Consider the following 16,955-nt stretch of genomic DNA (forward strand, 5'->3'; position numbering starts at 1 on the left):
CACTAAAATAAAAGCATATTTTTATAGTAATAGATCTAGATGCAAAAATAAAACTATAAAGGGGAGGGAAGAGGAAGAATACACAAGGACATATCAAAAACCCAAACTAGGTTTGCCATAATAAGATGATACCAAAAAGAAAAAGAAAAATCTTGGAAGCATTAAATAAGAAATAGGGATGTTTGATATTCTTTAAAGGTATAATTGATCAGTAAGATAAAAAATGTATAAATAATTATGACCATGATAGTAAACTCCAGGATACATATATTGCAAAAATTGACTTTAAGAATACAAGGAAGCATGAATGAATAATAATAGCATACTGGCAGTCTTCATTTTTGAGAAAAGGGTATTAATGAGAACAAAAGCAGGTTTAAAAAAGTAGGACTATTTTCATAACAATGAACAAATTTGATATATATATGTCCAAAGAGAAAAAAAATATTATTAAAATTTGACAATGTATGAAGATATAAAGAATATCAATAAATTTCCCAAAGTAGAACCTATATAAGCCATAATCTATGACCACAATGAAATAAAAGGTGAAATTAAAAACAAAAAGTAGTGCTCATCTTTGGCATCATAGTCCCTATGCAAAATATCTAACAGTCAAATTCATGAATCACTTCACACTTTTAAATACACACAAGCATTCGTACAAACGGCATTACCACCACTCTAATTTGTAAACCTTGGAAATATCTTTGTTTAAAAGAAGAACTGAAATTCAAAATACTTGTAAAATTCAGTAATTATTTAGAAACAAAATAGGCCCAGCAGGAAAGCTTAAGGCTTAAATAAAGAAAACTATGTACTTTCCTACTGATCAGTTCAGTTCAGTTTCTCAGTCGTGTCCGACTCTTTGTGACCCCATGGACTGCAGCACGCTAGGCTTCCTTGTCCCCATCACCAACTCCCAGAGCTTGCTCAAACTCATGTCCATCAAGTCAGTGATGCCATCCAACCATCTCATCCTCTGGCATCCCTTTCTCCTGCCTTCAATCTTTCCCAGCATCAGGGTCTTCTCCAATCAGTCAGTTCTTTGCATCAGGTGGCCAAAGTATTAAATGATACATACATACAGATATAATAGATGAGTAGACAAACAATGTAGCTGGATGGAAAGAAAGAATTTTTTAAAGTATTGAGTTTGTTACAATATTGTTTCTGTTTTTAGTTTTTTGGCCGTGAGGCATGTGGGATTCTAGTTCCATGACCAGAGATCCAACCTATGCCCCTTGCATTGGAAGGTGAAATTTTAACCACTGCACCATAAGGGAATTTTCTAGAAAGAATATTTAAAAGATGTCTACTCTTACCTTGATGCAATCTTAATCAAAACACAAACAGGATGTTCTTAACAAGTTAACAGTAAAGGTTATGTAGAAATTGAAAAGTAGAGGGAAAACGAAAACAATTTTGAAAAAAGAATAATGAACAAACTGACCACAGTAAGAGGAGAAGCAAAAGACAGCAAATGATATCTACTCAATTCTTTGGAGAAAATAATTATAAAACTGCAAATCTCTATCCAGTCAAAAGTAAACAAAGACTTCAAATAAAGATTATTTCTATTTTATGCAACCTATCCTGGAGTACAAAAAAAAAAAAAGAAATAGGAAAAACTAGCCAGTTTACATTATGAAGCTAATATAATCTTGAGAAAGGAAAATCTAAATTAAATATCTGCAAAACAAATTCAACTATATATCTTTAAATCAAGACCAAGTAAGCTTAATGTCAGAAAAGTCATTATGTAATATATCACATCAAAAAAATTAAAGGAAAATGTGACCTTTCCAAAAGATCAAGAAAAAGTTTCAATAAAAATTAATGCCTACTTATTTTTTTAATATCTTACAAAACCAGGGAACTTCTTTACCTTGATAAGAGCCATTTATGAAACTTATAAATTGTTTAAAAAAAAAACACCTCCAAATCAGAAAATAAACAGAATTTTTTTTTTAAGTCTTAATTTTATTCAACATAAAATGCCAAGTCACTGAACTAGTTACTGGCATAAATCTAAGGTTACTTTGTACCCCAAATCTTATAGTATGGTTAGAATAGATGAAACCCTAGCAAAAGTCAATAATACATGCTTAATTCATTTGTTCTACAATACCAAAAAAGCTAAAAAGCCAATCTGAAATTAAGAATACATCACCTACCTGACCAAATCTCTAAGTGGCATTAAATGGAATCCAGTATTTTCCTTTTTATAATGGCATCAAAGGTTATTGCAACAATTTAAAAGAATAAAGAACTAAGGATGTAACTTGCCAAAATATTCAACTTCACTATCGTGGTCTCTTATGCTTGCAGACGCATTCATTTATCTAATTTTAATCTTGAACCCAAAGAACAAAAATGTGTCCCAAGCAACATGGACACATATCTGTTGTTCTATTTCTTCTTTAATTTTTTAAAATCCTTTTCCTTTTATCAAAGTTATCCAATACACATAACTAACACAGTCAATAGTTCAAAGAAAGTAATTTCCTACTGGTCTCCCCATTTCTTTCTCAAATCCAGAGGCAAATATTTTAGCTCATTAGTTTATCTTTTTTCTTTTATACTAATGTATTTTGTGTTGCTATTTCTACATTTTTCAATTTTAGGATTAGCTCCTGACTGTTGTGGAAAATGAGGATTTAAGCTCTATTCCAGAACCTGAAACTACCACCACACTTTGACTCTCATGTTTTCCCCTTTACTTCCAAATATAAAGGAAAAAAGAGCTGCTATTACCTAATTATCTAGGAAGCAGGAACATGAGGTTTACTACATTACTTTCTGATGCTAAAATACTTCATAACTTAAAAAAAAATTTTTTTTTGAGAGAGAACTAAATTACAGGACTGTGAAAATTCTGTTTTATAGCTTTGTGATTTTTCCTGATACTGCAGATGTGCCTACTCTGCCAAATGCAAGAGAAGCCAAGTTGACAGAATAATTATTACTAAAATGCAGTAACTTTGATCAGAGATAGATAGGCATTCCCTGCTCCTCTATGAATAACTACTTTGGAATCAAAACATTGGCCACAGAATTTCAGATAAAGAACCTAATTAGGTGTTGATTAAAATAAAAGCTTTCCCCAAATGCCCTTAGTTCTCAGGTGGTAGAAGCCAGCAGGCATGCCATGGGCCAGAATGGAGGCTATGGTAAAATCTCAGAGAAATGAAGGCAGACCGACCTCAGGGGTGGCCTGATCAGCAAGAGACAAATAAATGGCTGATGCTCCACCCATGTCCAAGTGGAAAGAAAGGACCAGGAATTCACTAGCTACCCTTTAGGATCAGTGGCTGTGAGTACACTAAGTAACCAGGTTAACTAGGAACTCATCCTGGAAATCAGGAAAGAGAAGATACTTCGTAGTAAGACCCCAACTTTTCCTCCTAACGTGGGGTTACATAAGCCGTACTCTTACTCTGATATGCACAGATGCCATTTTAAGGGGACAAGCTAGAGGATGGGGACTGAGGATTGTTAGAAAAGAGGCTGGGTACTAACCAGGGAAACTATTTAAATTACTGGATCAAACTAAGATTTAAACAAATTGACTGTCTACTTAAAATTTCTTCCTTGAATCAACAAAGAAGACTGAATCAGCTATAGCTAGCTACGTATTCCCTGCACATATCAGGTATAATGGAAGTGAATTTACTACCATAAGAATTCTAAAAGTTAGAAGAAATACACACATTAACAATCAGCCATTTGTATGTGTGAATTATATACATAAACAACTATAAAAAATGTCCCATCCTATTAAAGAGAAAAGGAAAGCAATGGAAACTATGTCCTATAAGAAACAGTAGACGCTTTTTACATCGTTTCTCAAACATAATTGTACTTATTGAGGTACAGGGGGAAAATGAAGGTCCTTTCTAAATGAGTTGTAGGTTTTAAAATTTGACTTGATTTGCTGTTGAAGGGCAGATGTTTTCCTAAACATGATTATAAAAAGAGGTAATAGCAAATACTTGTGCTTTGTAGAAACACAAGTATTTACTATTATTTCTCAGACTGCCATCAATTCTGGGAGACATCTACTACATCTTCCACATCAATCATGGGCACATTGGAGCCAAAGAGACTGGCTTACATTCCATTAAATACAATGATATCTTTCTATTTTCACTACCTAAAATGTTCATTCAATCACCTATCTAGTTATAGTTTACCAAGCAGAAATACCAATTTAGGAATAGTAAAATCACACTTGATTGCAAACATCCAATAAATGATAATTAAGATCCTTCATAAAAGTTCTTATCATATTTTCCATTAATTAAATGAAAATAAACTATTATTGTCTCTATATGTGAATACACGAGTTGACAAACAAGTGTAATTTATATGCTTTTAAAGCCAAGGAGTCTCACAAACACAGAAATACATAAATTTTAAAAAGTTTTAAAATCTTTTAAATTTCACTCTCTTTACAGAATTAAATGTACTTTATATAAGTCCTGTGAAAACCACTATCAGTTTCTTCAGAGAATGAGAAAACAGGACTACAAAAGAAATCAGAGTTTTATTAAAACTAATAATTTACTATTTCTCTAGTATTGCATTAAAAAATTAAATTTTGGAATATATTTAAACTAGTACCAGTTTCTTTGTCCTTTAGAAATCATGTTCTTTAAACATTTGGATTCTAAGATGATGAAAGAGAAAAAAAATTGAACATATAGTAGCTTTTTTTGTGAAGTCTCAAGAAACACAAGAAAAATTTCCTGGTCAAATTACAATAAAAACCCAAAACATTAAGCCTTTCTTGCTGGGCAGCTACCTATTATGTTTAACAGGCTTAAAACAAAATGTGTCAGAGATCAAGAGTAAGTTATCTGATATGTCAAGTGCATAAGGTCAAAGGTCCAATTTTATTAGGTCAGAGGTGGTATAAATAAAATCTTATATGTCAAAGAAGAAGGGTCACAGATAAGGTGTATATAATATAAAGACATCACAGATGACAAGTAATAACTTTAAGTAGGACAAGTATGTTTACTATAGTTACCCTCACTGATTAAAAATGAAATGTGTGTATGAGTAAGTATAAAATGCCCTTTATATATCATGTAACTCATATGCACACTTGGTTTGAGGAAACAGGGGCTATTACCAAAAATAACTACATGAATGAAGTGAAAACTTAAAGAGAATGTAATACTTCTAAACTGAAACAGTACACAAAATGAATATTTCAATCAAACCTCAAATCACAACAGCTAAACATCAAACTATGCTTTAGTAGCTACAAAAGTTATATAATACTATATATTTTTCTTCCAAAGTAAATGCGTGAATTAAATATCCCTTCCTTCTCTATTTTTCTCAATGAGATAAAAACACATAAAATTTAGATTTCAGGTTACATAGTTGCAGTGCTGCACAAAATTTTAGAATTTTTTGGTAAATTAAATAGAATATTTAGCTTTTTTATTAAGAGAACTTAGTTACAAATAATTTTGATAAGTGGAAGATTTTCTTTAAAGAGACTAATTAAATTCTAATTAATGGGGCTTCCCTGGTGGCTCAGTGTTGAAGAATCCACCTGCCAATGCAGGGGATATGGATTCGATCCATCGCCCGGGAAGATCTCACGTGGCGTGGAGCAGCTTAGCCCGTGCACCACTGCTAATGAGCCTGTGCTCTCCAGTCCAGAAGCTGCAACAGGAGAAGCCACTGCAATGAAAAGGCCGCACACTGCAATGAAGGGGAGCCCCCGCAGCAAAGAAGACCCAGCAGAGCCAAGAACAAATTTAATTAACGATACAATTTAGGGTTTTTAAAAAGTGGAACACACATTCACATGACTCTAGTTATAAACAGCAAAGTTAAGTAAAGAATGGGGACAAGCACATGAATGATTCAAGTAAAAAAAAAAAAATCCCATAATACTTAAAATACCCACTTTGAGTAAAAGGTAAAAAATTATTTTTGGTAAACTAAATACATGATTAGTTCCATTTTTTATTTCACCTTTATTATTTGGTACTTAAAGCCATTCTGTATAACCTTACAGTTCAACTTATTTCAGTAAGTTTTTCTTAAATGCCTTACTATGCAACAAGCATTATGTCAAACAAAGGATATACAAAAATTGAACATTTAAAGACTTTCAATTTCAGCCACAGTGAACTGGCACAGTGAACTCCAAAAGCTGCAAATAATATACAAAAGATCTACTTGAAGGCATTAAAAACAGCCGACACAGCCAGAACTTGAGACCATGATCCCTAAACAGGAGGGAAGCACAGGAGGTGAGCTCCACATTCACTCTGGATTTTGCCCTAAGTGTTTATGCCAATTTTTGGCACGAGAGAACAGTGAAAGCTGAAAGTGGCAGTCGTACTGAGCTGAGGAGACAGAATTCGGTTTAGAGCTGTCAAAATAGTTGGAACTCAAGGGGCAAATATCCTTAGAAGGAGTGAGTCAAATTAACCAGGTGTAATTTCTCCTCAAACATTGGTCATATCAGAAACTTAGAAAACAGCAGCTCTGTTCCTCCTACCTGCTGCTGCTAAGTCGCTTCAGTCGTGTCCAACTCTGTGTGACCCCATAGACGGCAGCCCACCAGGTTCCACCATCCCTGGGATTCTCCAGGCAAGAACACTGGAGTGGGTTGCCATTTCCTTCTCCAATGCATGAAAGTGAAAAGTGAAAGTGAAGTTACTCAGTCATGTCCGACTCTTTGCAACCCATGGACCGCAGCCTATCAGGCTCCTCCGTCCGTGGGATTTTCCAGGCAAGAGTACTGGAGTGGGGTGCCATTGCCTTCTCTGGTTCCTTCTACCTAGGTAAGATCTATTAAGAACCAACCAAAAGGGACTCCTGGCGGTCCAAACGTTGAAGAGTCCAACTTCCAATGCTGGGGACATGGCTTCAGTCCCTGGTCCGTTGGGAACTGCTGGGGACCACCTAGGCCCGTGCCACAGCTACTCAGCCCATGTACCACATCTAGAGAGCCTGCACGCTGCAACTACTGAGTCTGCGGGCTCTAGAGCCCACGTGCCGCCACTAGAGAGAAGCCCGTGCACAACAGCAAAGGATTCCATGAGCTGATAGGAAGATCCAGCCTGCCACAACTGAGACCCAGACACAGCCAAATAAATAAATATATTTTTTTTAAAAAACCCACAAAATTACCTCTACTTCCTGACAGTATCCAATCCAGAGCAAAGTCTCATGTCTTTGAATACTCTCCCCTATCCAAATCACCTAAGCAAAAACCCAATTCCTATAGTAAGTCCGTTCCAACACCTTATTGAGAAACTCTACAACGTCCCATAGTGTGCACTTTTTCTTTTTGTAACAAATCAATAACCCCAGTTCTGCTCAACTGCAGACGTGCTCCTGAAGGTCTTTGTCTGGAAGGCACTGACAAAAAGCTAAGGAAGAGAATGATCTATAGCTTCACATAAACATTAGAGGTCAATCTTACTGACTTAAGGATAAGTTAAAGAAGCCCAAGCACAAAAGGTATATACTGTATGACATCATTTATAGGAAATTCAAGAACAGTGTAAGACTATCTGAGGGTAGTCAGAGACTAGTTAACCTTTGGGGGGTGGGGCACAACTGGGACAGGGGATGAAGGAGCCTTCCAGGATTCAAGATTATGTGCTGACATGAATGGAACAAATGTAAAAATTCATTGAGTCATATACTTTAAATCTGTGTGTTCTATTAATATATACCATAATTAAAACAAAAAAGTTAAACACATATTTTCACTTTTTAAGTTAAGCACCTACACACAAGTACTGCCCTCACAGAACCATAATAACCTTTCCTGGATATCTTAAGGGATGCCTGAAAAACATGAATTTCTCATCTTTGGGTACCTTTAGAAATTTGCTTAGTACATACAGAACCAACAAGTTAAGAGGTTAGCAGTATCATCCATATCTCAATAACAGTTAAATTAAAACATTTATAAAAATACTTCTACAAATCTAAATTCCATGTTAACAGTAATTATAGGTAGATAAATAATGCATTTCCAAAAATCCCTACGTACTGTATTGATACAAAATGATCAATTTCTATGATTTTTATATTGTTAGCTATTTTCTAACAAACACAGAGTATCACTGAACAACTCTTAAATTATTAAAATATCAAAATATCATAAACCTTTTATTAACCTTTTTATTTTTTTATTGGAGTATAATTTTTTTACAATGTTGTGTTAGTTTCTGCTGTACAACGAAGTGAATCAACTATATGTATACATATATCCCCTCCCTCATGAACCTCTGTCCCACCTGACCCCCACCCCACCCCTCTCGGTCATCACAGAGCACCAAGTTGAGCTTCCAGTGCTATATAGCAGGTTCCCACTAAGCTATCTATTTCACACATGGTAGTGTATATATCCATAAACCCGTTTTATGCACTGAAATTATATAAACAGCATTAAATCCTTATTTCTATGTTTCTTATTAACATACATACTAAAATAAAGATATTTGTATACTATATTGTTGTTTAGTCGCTAAGTCATGTACAACTCCTTTGTGACCCCATGGACTAAAGCCCACCAGGTTCCTTCTGTCCATGGGATTTTCCAGGCAAGAATACTGGAAAGGGTTGCCATTTCTGCCTCTAGGGAATCTTCCCAACTCAGGTATCAAACCCACATCTCCTGCATTGGCAGGCAGATTCTTTACCACTGAGCTACCAGGGAAGCCCATATTATATTGTGGTAGTTACTAAATATAGCTTTAGATAATCACAGAGATACATATGAACATGGATTTCTTCATAGTAGAAGAGAATATAGAAGGTACTCAATAAATACATGTAAATGAACCAAAGTAAAGCTTACCACTTCTTCATCTGAAAGTTCACGCCCTTGGATGCTGCTATTTTCTCTCACAGCTTGCTGGTGTTTTTTTCCTTTAATGTGACTAAAAAGATACACCTCTGAAGAGATCTAAAAGCATAATATAAAAGCAATGTAGTGAACATTTAATTATATTTTATTTAAAATATTATACATTCTATCCAGTATATTATACGCAACTTGCAATCACTCTACAATTTATACATTAGTCTTAAAAATGTTTTCTTTAGAATACAATTCTAAGACTCCTCTAGAAGACAGATGATAAAAAAGGCTTGTCTTCAAAGCCAACCTTAACAGGGTATCATTTCTTCTAAGTATAAAGGTTCAAGTCTCAGCACTGAAAAATGTTGCTTTACTTTTGTGGTCCTAATATCCCAAAATATTGACCTAGGTATCATTAGGCTAAAATATCATTAGTATCATTAGGTAAACATCCATTTGAGCAGCAACTGCATGCTTTGGTCCTTTGCATTGCTACTCCTAAAAGCTGATACTGTTTCTGTACTATCTATACTTACTTTGCATAAAAATCATTAAAGAAATTCATGGTACTCAGCACATGCCTTGTATGACTTTTAAGACTGGAGAATATATATCCATAGTTTAACAAACTTTAGTAATAAATTGTAACGTCTCATCACAACACTGATACTGACAACCTACCAGGACATTGCAGAGAGAACATTGCTTCTTTCTTTCATAAGGGGTTAATTTGGGGGCATAATCGGTATTTGCATGTCGTCCACTGCTTAATTCAGCAGCTTTTTCTTTTCTTTGTTCAATCTGTTCCATGTGTCTTCTAATGCTTTCATCATGCTATAAATAAAATTAAAGTGTAAAAATACAGAAGTTTATTCATTACACTGAGAACTTGAAAAAGCAGTATTTCCATTAAACTTTCTAAAATAACAGAATGTCTTAATTCAATATTGGACGCTGATGATAAGAATTTATATAAAGCCCGTTATCATCCCCTATGCATAGTAACATTTTCTAAAGGGTACTCCATGGAATTATACTCTGGGTTATTAATAAGCATTTTGCAGAAGAGTTTCTGTGGTCAAATAACTTTGTAAAATAGTAAGTTAAAGCTACTTACTGGCTCTAGGCTTGTCACTCTGCACTGATGTAATAAACCTAGCTTATACTGAGCAACATTTTACAGATCTTTTTGACCATAACATACATGAGAAGCACTTCGTGGAACATACTATGGGAAATGTTTCCCCACGATAAAGATCAAGCTTATCCTCAGCAGAAAAGGCCCATCGTGACACAGACCTCTACCCACATCATCTCCAACAACTTCCCAGAAAACAAACAAACAAACAAAAACCAAAAATACTATTTCAGACTTTTGACTTCATGCTTATATCATTTTATATGGCTGGGTGCCATCCCACCCATCTTATCTATTCAACTCATCTTTCTTTCAAGATTCAGCTTAGAAATTATCCTCTAAAATTATTTTCCTGACTTCTGAAACCCTTCATGTTAACTTATGTGTTTCCTCCTCTGTATTTTCATGACACTCCATGATTATCTTTTTCCATATAGAAATTATCTGCTTAGCATCTGAATCTCACACTAGATTATGAGTTTCTTAAAACTTAGAACCCTGTCTTACTCATCTCTGTATCCCTATGCCTACCACCAGATTCAGTAAGTATTTGCTGCATTAGATTTAACAAACAGTAATATAGGATCCTCTACTCTATGGAATTTACTACCCTTGTGAAACCCCAACATGTAAATAATTATGACATAATGTAAAATATTCACAATGCTGGAAACTACCAATGGCAAAGACTTTCTAGAAAATATCAGCTTATCATCATCTCCCAAGCTATAATTATGCAATTCATAAGCACTGAAACAATATTTTATTTCTAAATTATTAGAGGTCTATAAATATTAAAAGTTTAATAGTAATGTCCTCGATTCATTAACAAATTACTTAATAAAACAAAGAAATGCTAAAATTCTTTAAATTTTTTCCCTCAATGGCTTTATGTTGTTAAAATAATTTTTTTTCAGATAGCTGAGTTGGAAATGATCATAGACAAACCACATAACTCCAAAAATTAGTAACACAAATTAATCCAATTTTTATACAATTAAAAAGAAAAAATATTAATCCCATGCTACATTAAGACAGCTCTAAAATGTCAAAGTAAAATATACAATATTCCTACCTTGAGCTGGATTTTTTTCTGTAGCTCTTCCATAGCTTCTTGTTGAGCAGCTGTGAGTGCTGCCAATCGTTCTTCCCTGTCTCTGTAAGAAGACAGTAAAAATTATAAACTCAGTGTTTACAGTAACAAATCTCATGAGGTTAAAAAAATACAATAATACAAAAAAATACAAAAATAAAATCATTTTTTCACAGTGCCTACTAAGTCTTGGATATATTATTGCACATTTAACATTTGGGAAGCAACAGACATTGTTAGTTATACAAATATTAGGTTGATGAAAAAGTAATTGTGGCTTTGGACCGTCAATTTTAAATAATTATAACTAGGCTCAAACCCATCTTTATTAATTAAAATATGAACCATTAAAATCAACACATTTTTGCCAATGAGAAACAAGTTTGTTTATTCCTGTTGTACAAAAAACTGTGCTTTGGGATTCGATGAACTCCTGGAGAGCATTTTCTGCATTCTCTGTTTGTGGAAATGTTTACCCTGCAAAAAGTTGTTGAGATGTTTGAAGAAGTGGTAGTCAGTTGACGAGAGGTCAGGGGAATATGGTAGATGAGGCTAAACTTCGTTGCCCAATCTGTTCACCTTTTGAAGCTTTGGTTGTGTGACATGCAGTCAGGTGTTGCCATGGAGGGAGAAGAACTGGGCCCTTTCTGTTGACCAGTGCCAGCTGCAGGCATGCAGTTTTCAGTCGTCTCATCGATGTGCTGAGCATACTGCTCAGATGTAATGGTTTCACTGGGATTCAGAAAGCTGGAGTGGATCAGACCACCAACAAACCACCAAATAGTGACCGTGACCTTTTTTGGTGCACGTCTGGCTTTGGGAAGTGCTCTGGAACTTCTTCTCGGTCCAACCACTGAGGGTCGTTGCCTATCATCGAATAAAATCCCTTTTCATTGCATGTCACAATTTGATCAAGAAATGGTTTGCTGCTGTTGTGCAGAATAAGACAAGAAGACACTTTAAAACAACATTTTTTTTTTTTTTTACTTTTGGTCACCTCACAAGGCACCCACTTATTGAGCTTTTTCACCTTTCCAATTTGCTTCAAATGCCAAATGACCATAGAATGGTTAATGCTGCATTCTTCAGCAACTTCTCACGTAGTTGTAAGAGGATCAGCTTCAACAATGTCTCTCAATTGGGCATTGTCAACTTCCGATAGCTTGCCACTACACTCCTCATCTTCCAGGCTCTCAATCTCCATTGCAAAACTTCTTGAACCACTGCTGCACTGTACATTTGTTAAGCAATTTCTGGGATAAATGTGTTGATGTTGCAAGTGTCTCCACTGCTTTACAATCTATTTTGCACTTGAATAAAAAAATTGCTTGAATTTATTTTTTGTCTAACGTCATTTCTATGGTCTAAAATAAATATAAAATAAACAGCAAGTAATGTCATTAGCAAAAAACATAAAGTGAGGAATGTGCATTAAAATGATGTATAACATAACCATATTCCAATATCAAAGGGCAAAGTTCAACAATGCAAAACTGCAATTACTTTTGCACCAACCTAATAGGCTCTGGACCCAGGAATGGGTTTAAATACTAGCTCTGGGATTGTGAAAGTGAAAGTCGCTCAGTCGTGTCCAAATCTTTGTGACCCCAGGGACTGTACAGTCCATGATAGCTCAGTTGGTAAAGAATCCGCCTGCAATTCAGGAGACCCCAGTTCGATTCCTGGGTCGGGAAGATCCACTGGAGGAGGGATCGGCCACCCACTCCAGTGTTCTGGCCTAGAGAATTCCATGGACTGTGTAGTCCACAGTGTCACAAAGAGTCAGGCACGACTGAGCGACTTTCACTTCATTGGAATTGTAATTTAATTATGGCATATTGAAAATATACATTTATCTCTTTTCCTGTATAAAAGTCTATAAATTATGAAAGGGATAGAAAAGGCTAATATTCCCAAAGACAAAGAGAACAGGAGAGGAAACGATCACAAACTGTGAGATGTACAAAGAAGTAGGACCATGCTTAGGAAAAAAGCAGTCAAATGAAGCTTTTCTGAATGAAGCCTCATGTTGGATTTAGTAGACAAGAACTATAACAGCTATTATAAATACGTTATTGAGAATTAAAAGATAGTATGCCAACCTAAGGAAAAAATATCATGACAATGATTCAACAGAAAATCTCAATAGAGAAAGATTTTTTTAAAAACTTTACAACAAAAGAAACTAGGAATCCTTAAACAAATGGCTGATTCAAGGGGTGCAGCAGGGAAAATATAAGATGAATCTGAAGCATCTTTCAGTGCCAGGAAGTAAGAATATACTCAAAAACCAAAATGATGAAGTGTATCTAAGGCAAATGGGGGTCAAATGAAAAAGCTCTCAATGTCCAAGGATGAACCAATTTGAGTAAGAGAATACATGCCATAATATTGATGTATAAATGACATATTGATATAAAACAGGAATTTAATAAATAGAACAAATATCCTGTACAGAAGAAGTGCACACAATTTACGTAGGAATTCTTCTCTCAAGGAGGTAGAGAATAACTCCCCATCTCTTCAGCTTAGCCAGTGCCTAGTGACTTGCTTCCAAGGATGATAGTATATCAGAAATTTAAAGTATACAGTGTAGAAATCTAACAAAACTACCTTAGCTAGGTGATCAAGACTAACAAAATCAGTGAAAACACAAGGTGATATCATGAACTTTTGACATTTGAAAAATGGTAACTCACATTCACCTCCCCCAAATCATAATCTCAATATAACCATGAGAAAAACATCAGACAAATCCTAATTGAGGAAAAGGCTACAAAATACCTGACCACTATTCAGAACTGTCAAGGTCATCAAAACCATGGAAAGTCTGAGAAACTGCTACAATTCAGAAGAACCTGAAGAGAAATGACAATTAAATATCTGAAGAAATAGTGGCCAAATACTTTCAAAATTTGATGAAAACACTAATGTAACAGAGTAGGATAATCATGAAGAAAAACAATCTAGACAAATCATAATTAAACTGGTGAAAAAACAAAGTAAAAAAGAAATAAAAAACAAACCCGAAAAACCCTCACCATATACAGTGGCAAAACAGTATGATTAATGGCTGAATTTTCATCAAAAACAATAAAAGTAAGAATATTCACAGTATTGAAGGATTTAGCCAGTGCAATATGGCAAGAAAAAAGAAATTAAAGGCATCTGTATTACAAAGCAAGAAGTAAAGCAAGGGCTATTTGCAGATGACACGAGCCTTTATGAAACTGTCCTAAAGAACAAAAACAGCAAAAAAGAAAACGCTAATAGTTTTCATAGGAAAACTGGGCAAGATCATTAAAAAACTATAAAATAAGATGAATAAAAAATTTATTGTATTTCTATTCAATAGCAAAAATGCTACCAAAAATGAAATAAAATAATTCCATTTTCAATGACCTCAAAAAGAGTACTTAATAGATTTAAGAAATGAACTAAATTTAAGAAATGAAATGAATTACAAGATCTATTTTCTAAAATTTATAAAATATTGTTGAGAGAAATTAAAGCAGATACAGAGACACACACCATATTTGTACATAATACACAATATTATAAAGGTGGCAATTCTCCCCACAACAATCTATAGATTCGAGGCAGTTGCTATAAAAAAGCTTGGAAGCATTTTATTTTTAAGAAAATGGTGAACATACCCTAAAAAACTATTTGGAAAGCAATTTTGAAAGAGGATAACAACACTGGAGTACTTATATTACTTGTTTTCAAAACTTGATAAAAGTTACAGTAGTTAAAACAGTGTGGTGCTAAAGTAAGAAGAGACATCAAAAGAAAAGGACAGAGTCCAGAAATAAACTGTCCCATCTATGATTAATTGATTGTGAACAGGTAGCAAGGCAGTTCAATGGTTAAAAGCTAGACTCAACAAATGGTGCATTCAACAAATGAGTACCATAGGCAAATGAATAAATTTAGATTTTTCTTTTTATACTATATCTAAAAGTTACCTTAAAAGGATATAAAACCTAAATGTGTATCAAACTGAAAACCGTAACATTTTGAAGAATATCTTATGACACGGGATATTAAAAAATTTCATAAACAAGATCAAAAAGCACAAATCAATTTGGCCAATTAAATGCTTTGTCTTTGGTCTTTGAATCTTTTTTTAAATTAATTAATTTATTTTAATTGGAGGATAATTTCTTTACAATATTGTGGTGGTTTTTGTCATACATTGACATGAATCACCCACGGGTGCACGTGTCTCCCCATTCTGAACTCCCCTCCCACCCCCTACCCACCCCATCCCTCTGGGTTGCCCCAGAGTACCAGCTTTGAGTGTCCTGGTCTTTGAATCTTAAACAAGAGATTTTAAAAAGTAGGAATGGATAAGTGTCATTTATTATAATGAGAAAGACAACATACTAACTGGATTACTTCTATCAAAGGACAACTGCTGTAGCTCCTGTGACCTAGCCTTTGATGTCTGACCAAGTCCAAACCTGTTCCTCTAACTTCCTGTCACTTTTCCTCCCAATACTTAAGTTAGCTAGTATCAAATTCTATTTCTTACAACTGAAAATATCTTGAAACCTCAAGTTTCCCATCCAACAGAATGTTCAAAAGGTTTCCATTTTAAGTAGGGTGTCTTAATTCCTGGGAATCAAAATTCAGTAAAACATCTCTGTATATGTGACTATTTCTAAAAAATCTACATGATAGTAAATAGCTTCAAAATTTGATCTGAATATACACTCACTACAAAATGTTCATCAGGACCAAACATCGAGATAGCAAATGAAGTACCTAGCTCTTTCCCGGGCTGCATCTTCGCGGGCTTTTTCCTTTTCTTGCCTCTGTTGTTCAATTCGGGCTTCTTGTTCTTTCCTCTTCATTAACAATTCTTCTACACGGGCCTGCCGTTCTGCTTCTAGAGCTCTCTTACGTTCCTAGTATCAGAAGTGTTTTAAAAGATGTTAGAATTATGTGTAAGATGAAGATGATTAAAGGTGACATAGCTTGGACATAGACTTATATATTCAAGACAGACAAATACCTGACTTGTCATTATGTTTCTCAGAATTTAAACAAAAATCAAGTATCAGTAACATTTGGCTTTCACACGTCATTTATCAGTGCTACAAATAATTATAAGCATAAACGCTATTTTAAGCACTGAAACATGTTTATTACCATATGTAAAATAGATGTCCAGTGCAAGTTCAATGCATGAAGCAGAGCACTCAAAGTCAGTGCTCTGAGACAACACAGAGGGATGGGGTGGGGATGGAGGTGGGGGAGGGGGTTTCAGGATGGGGGGACATATGTGCACCCATGGCTGATTCATGTCAGTGTATGGAAAAAACCATCACAATATTGTAATTATCCTTCAATTAAAATAAATTAATAAAGAATAATGTTATTTTAGTAGATATTATATTATTTATATTCTGTGAGAATCTGATAAATATTTTATGTTTAATCACTTCTAAACCCTTGTGTTTAGATGGTTGTAGAAGCAACAGAATATGATGAAGAAAGCATAATTAACAGAATTTATTTCTGAACTAAGCTTTCTTCTTAACTGAAGAAAAGTTTGTAGCCGGGCTTCCCAGGTGGCTCAGTGGTAAAGAATCTGCCTGCCAAGGTAGCAGCCACAGGAGATATGGGTTTAATCTCTGGGTGGGGAAGATCTCCTGGAGGAGGAAATGACAACTCACTCTAGTATTCTTGAGGGGATAATCCTACAGACAGAGAAGCCTGATGGGTTACAGTCCATGGGGTAGTTGCAAAGAGTCAGACATGACAGTCCATGGGGTAGTTGCAAAGAGTCAGACATGACTGAGCAACTGTACACACACACACACACACACACACACACACACACACACACACACACAGTTCGT

General features: G+C 34.8%; 1 protein-coding gene across 1 annotated transcript in view; it reads right to left on the minus strand.

The window, feature by feature from the left end:
• Positions 1-16,955, minus strand: part of SCAPER (S-phase cyclin A associated protein in the ER) — a 365,239-nt gene that overhangs the window by 244,586 nt on the left and 103,698 nt on the right. Inside the window, exons 16-19 of the mRNA XM_068991091.1 lie at positions 15,856-15,998; positions 11,068-11,149; positions 9,536-9,688; positions 8,852-8,959 (exon numbers count right to left, since the gene is read on the minus strand). Coding sequence (XP_068847192.1) covers positions 8,852-8,959; positions 9,536-9,688; positions 11,068-11,149; positions 15,856-15,998 — 486 coding nt within the window. The remainder of the gene's footprint in view (positions 1-8,851; positions 8,960-9,535; positions 9,689-11,067; positions 11,150-15,855; positions 15,999-16,955) is intronic.

The sequence above is a fragment of the Capricornis sumatraensis genome, chromosome 19, assembly GCF_032405125.1.
Source record: "Capricornis sumatraensis isolate serow.1 chromosome 19, serow.2, whole genome shotgun sequence".
In the NCBI taxonomy this organism is placed as follows: domain Eukaryota; kingdom Metazoa; phylum Chordata; class Mammalia; order Artiodactyla; family Bovidae; genus Capricornis; species Capricornis sumatraensis.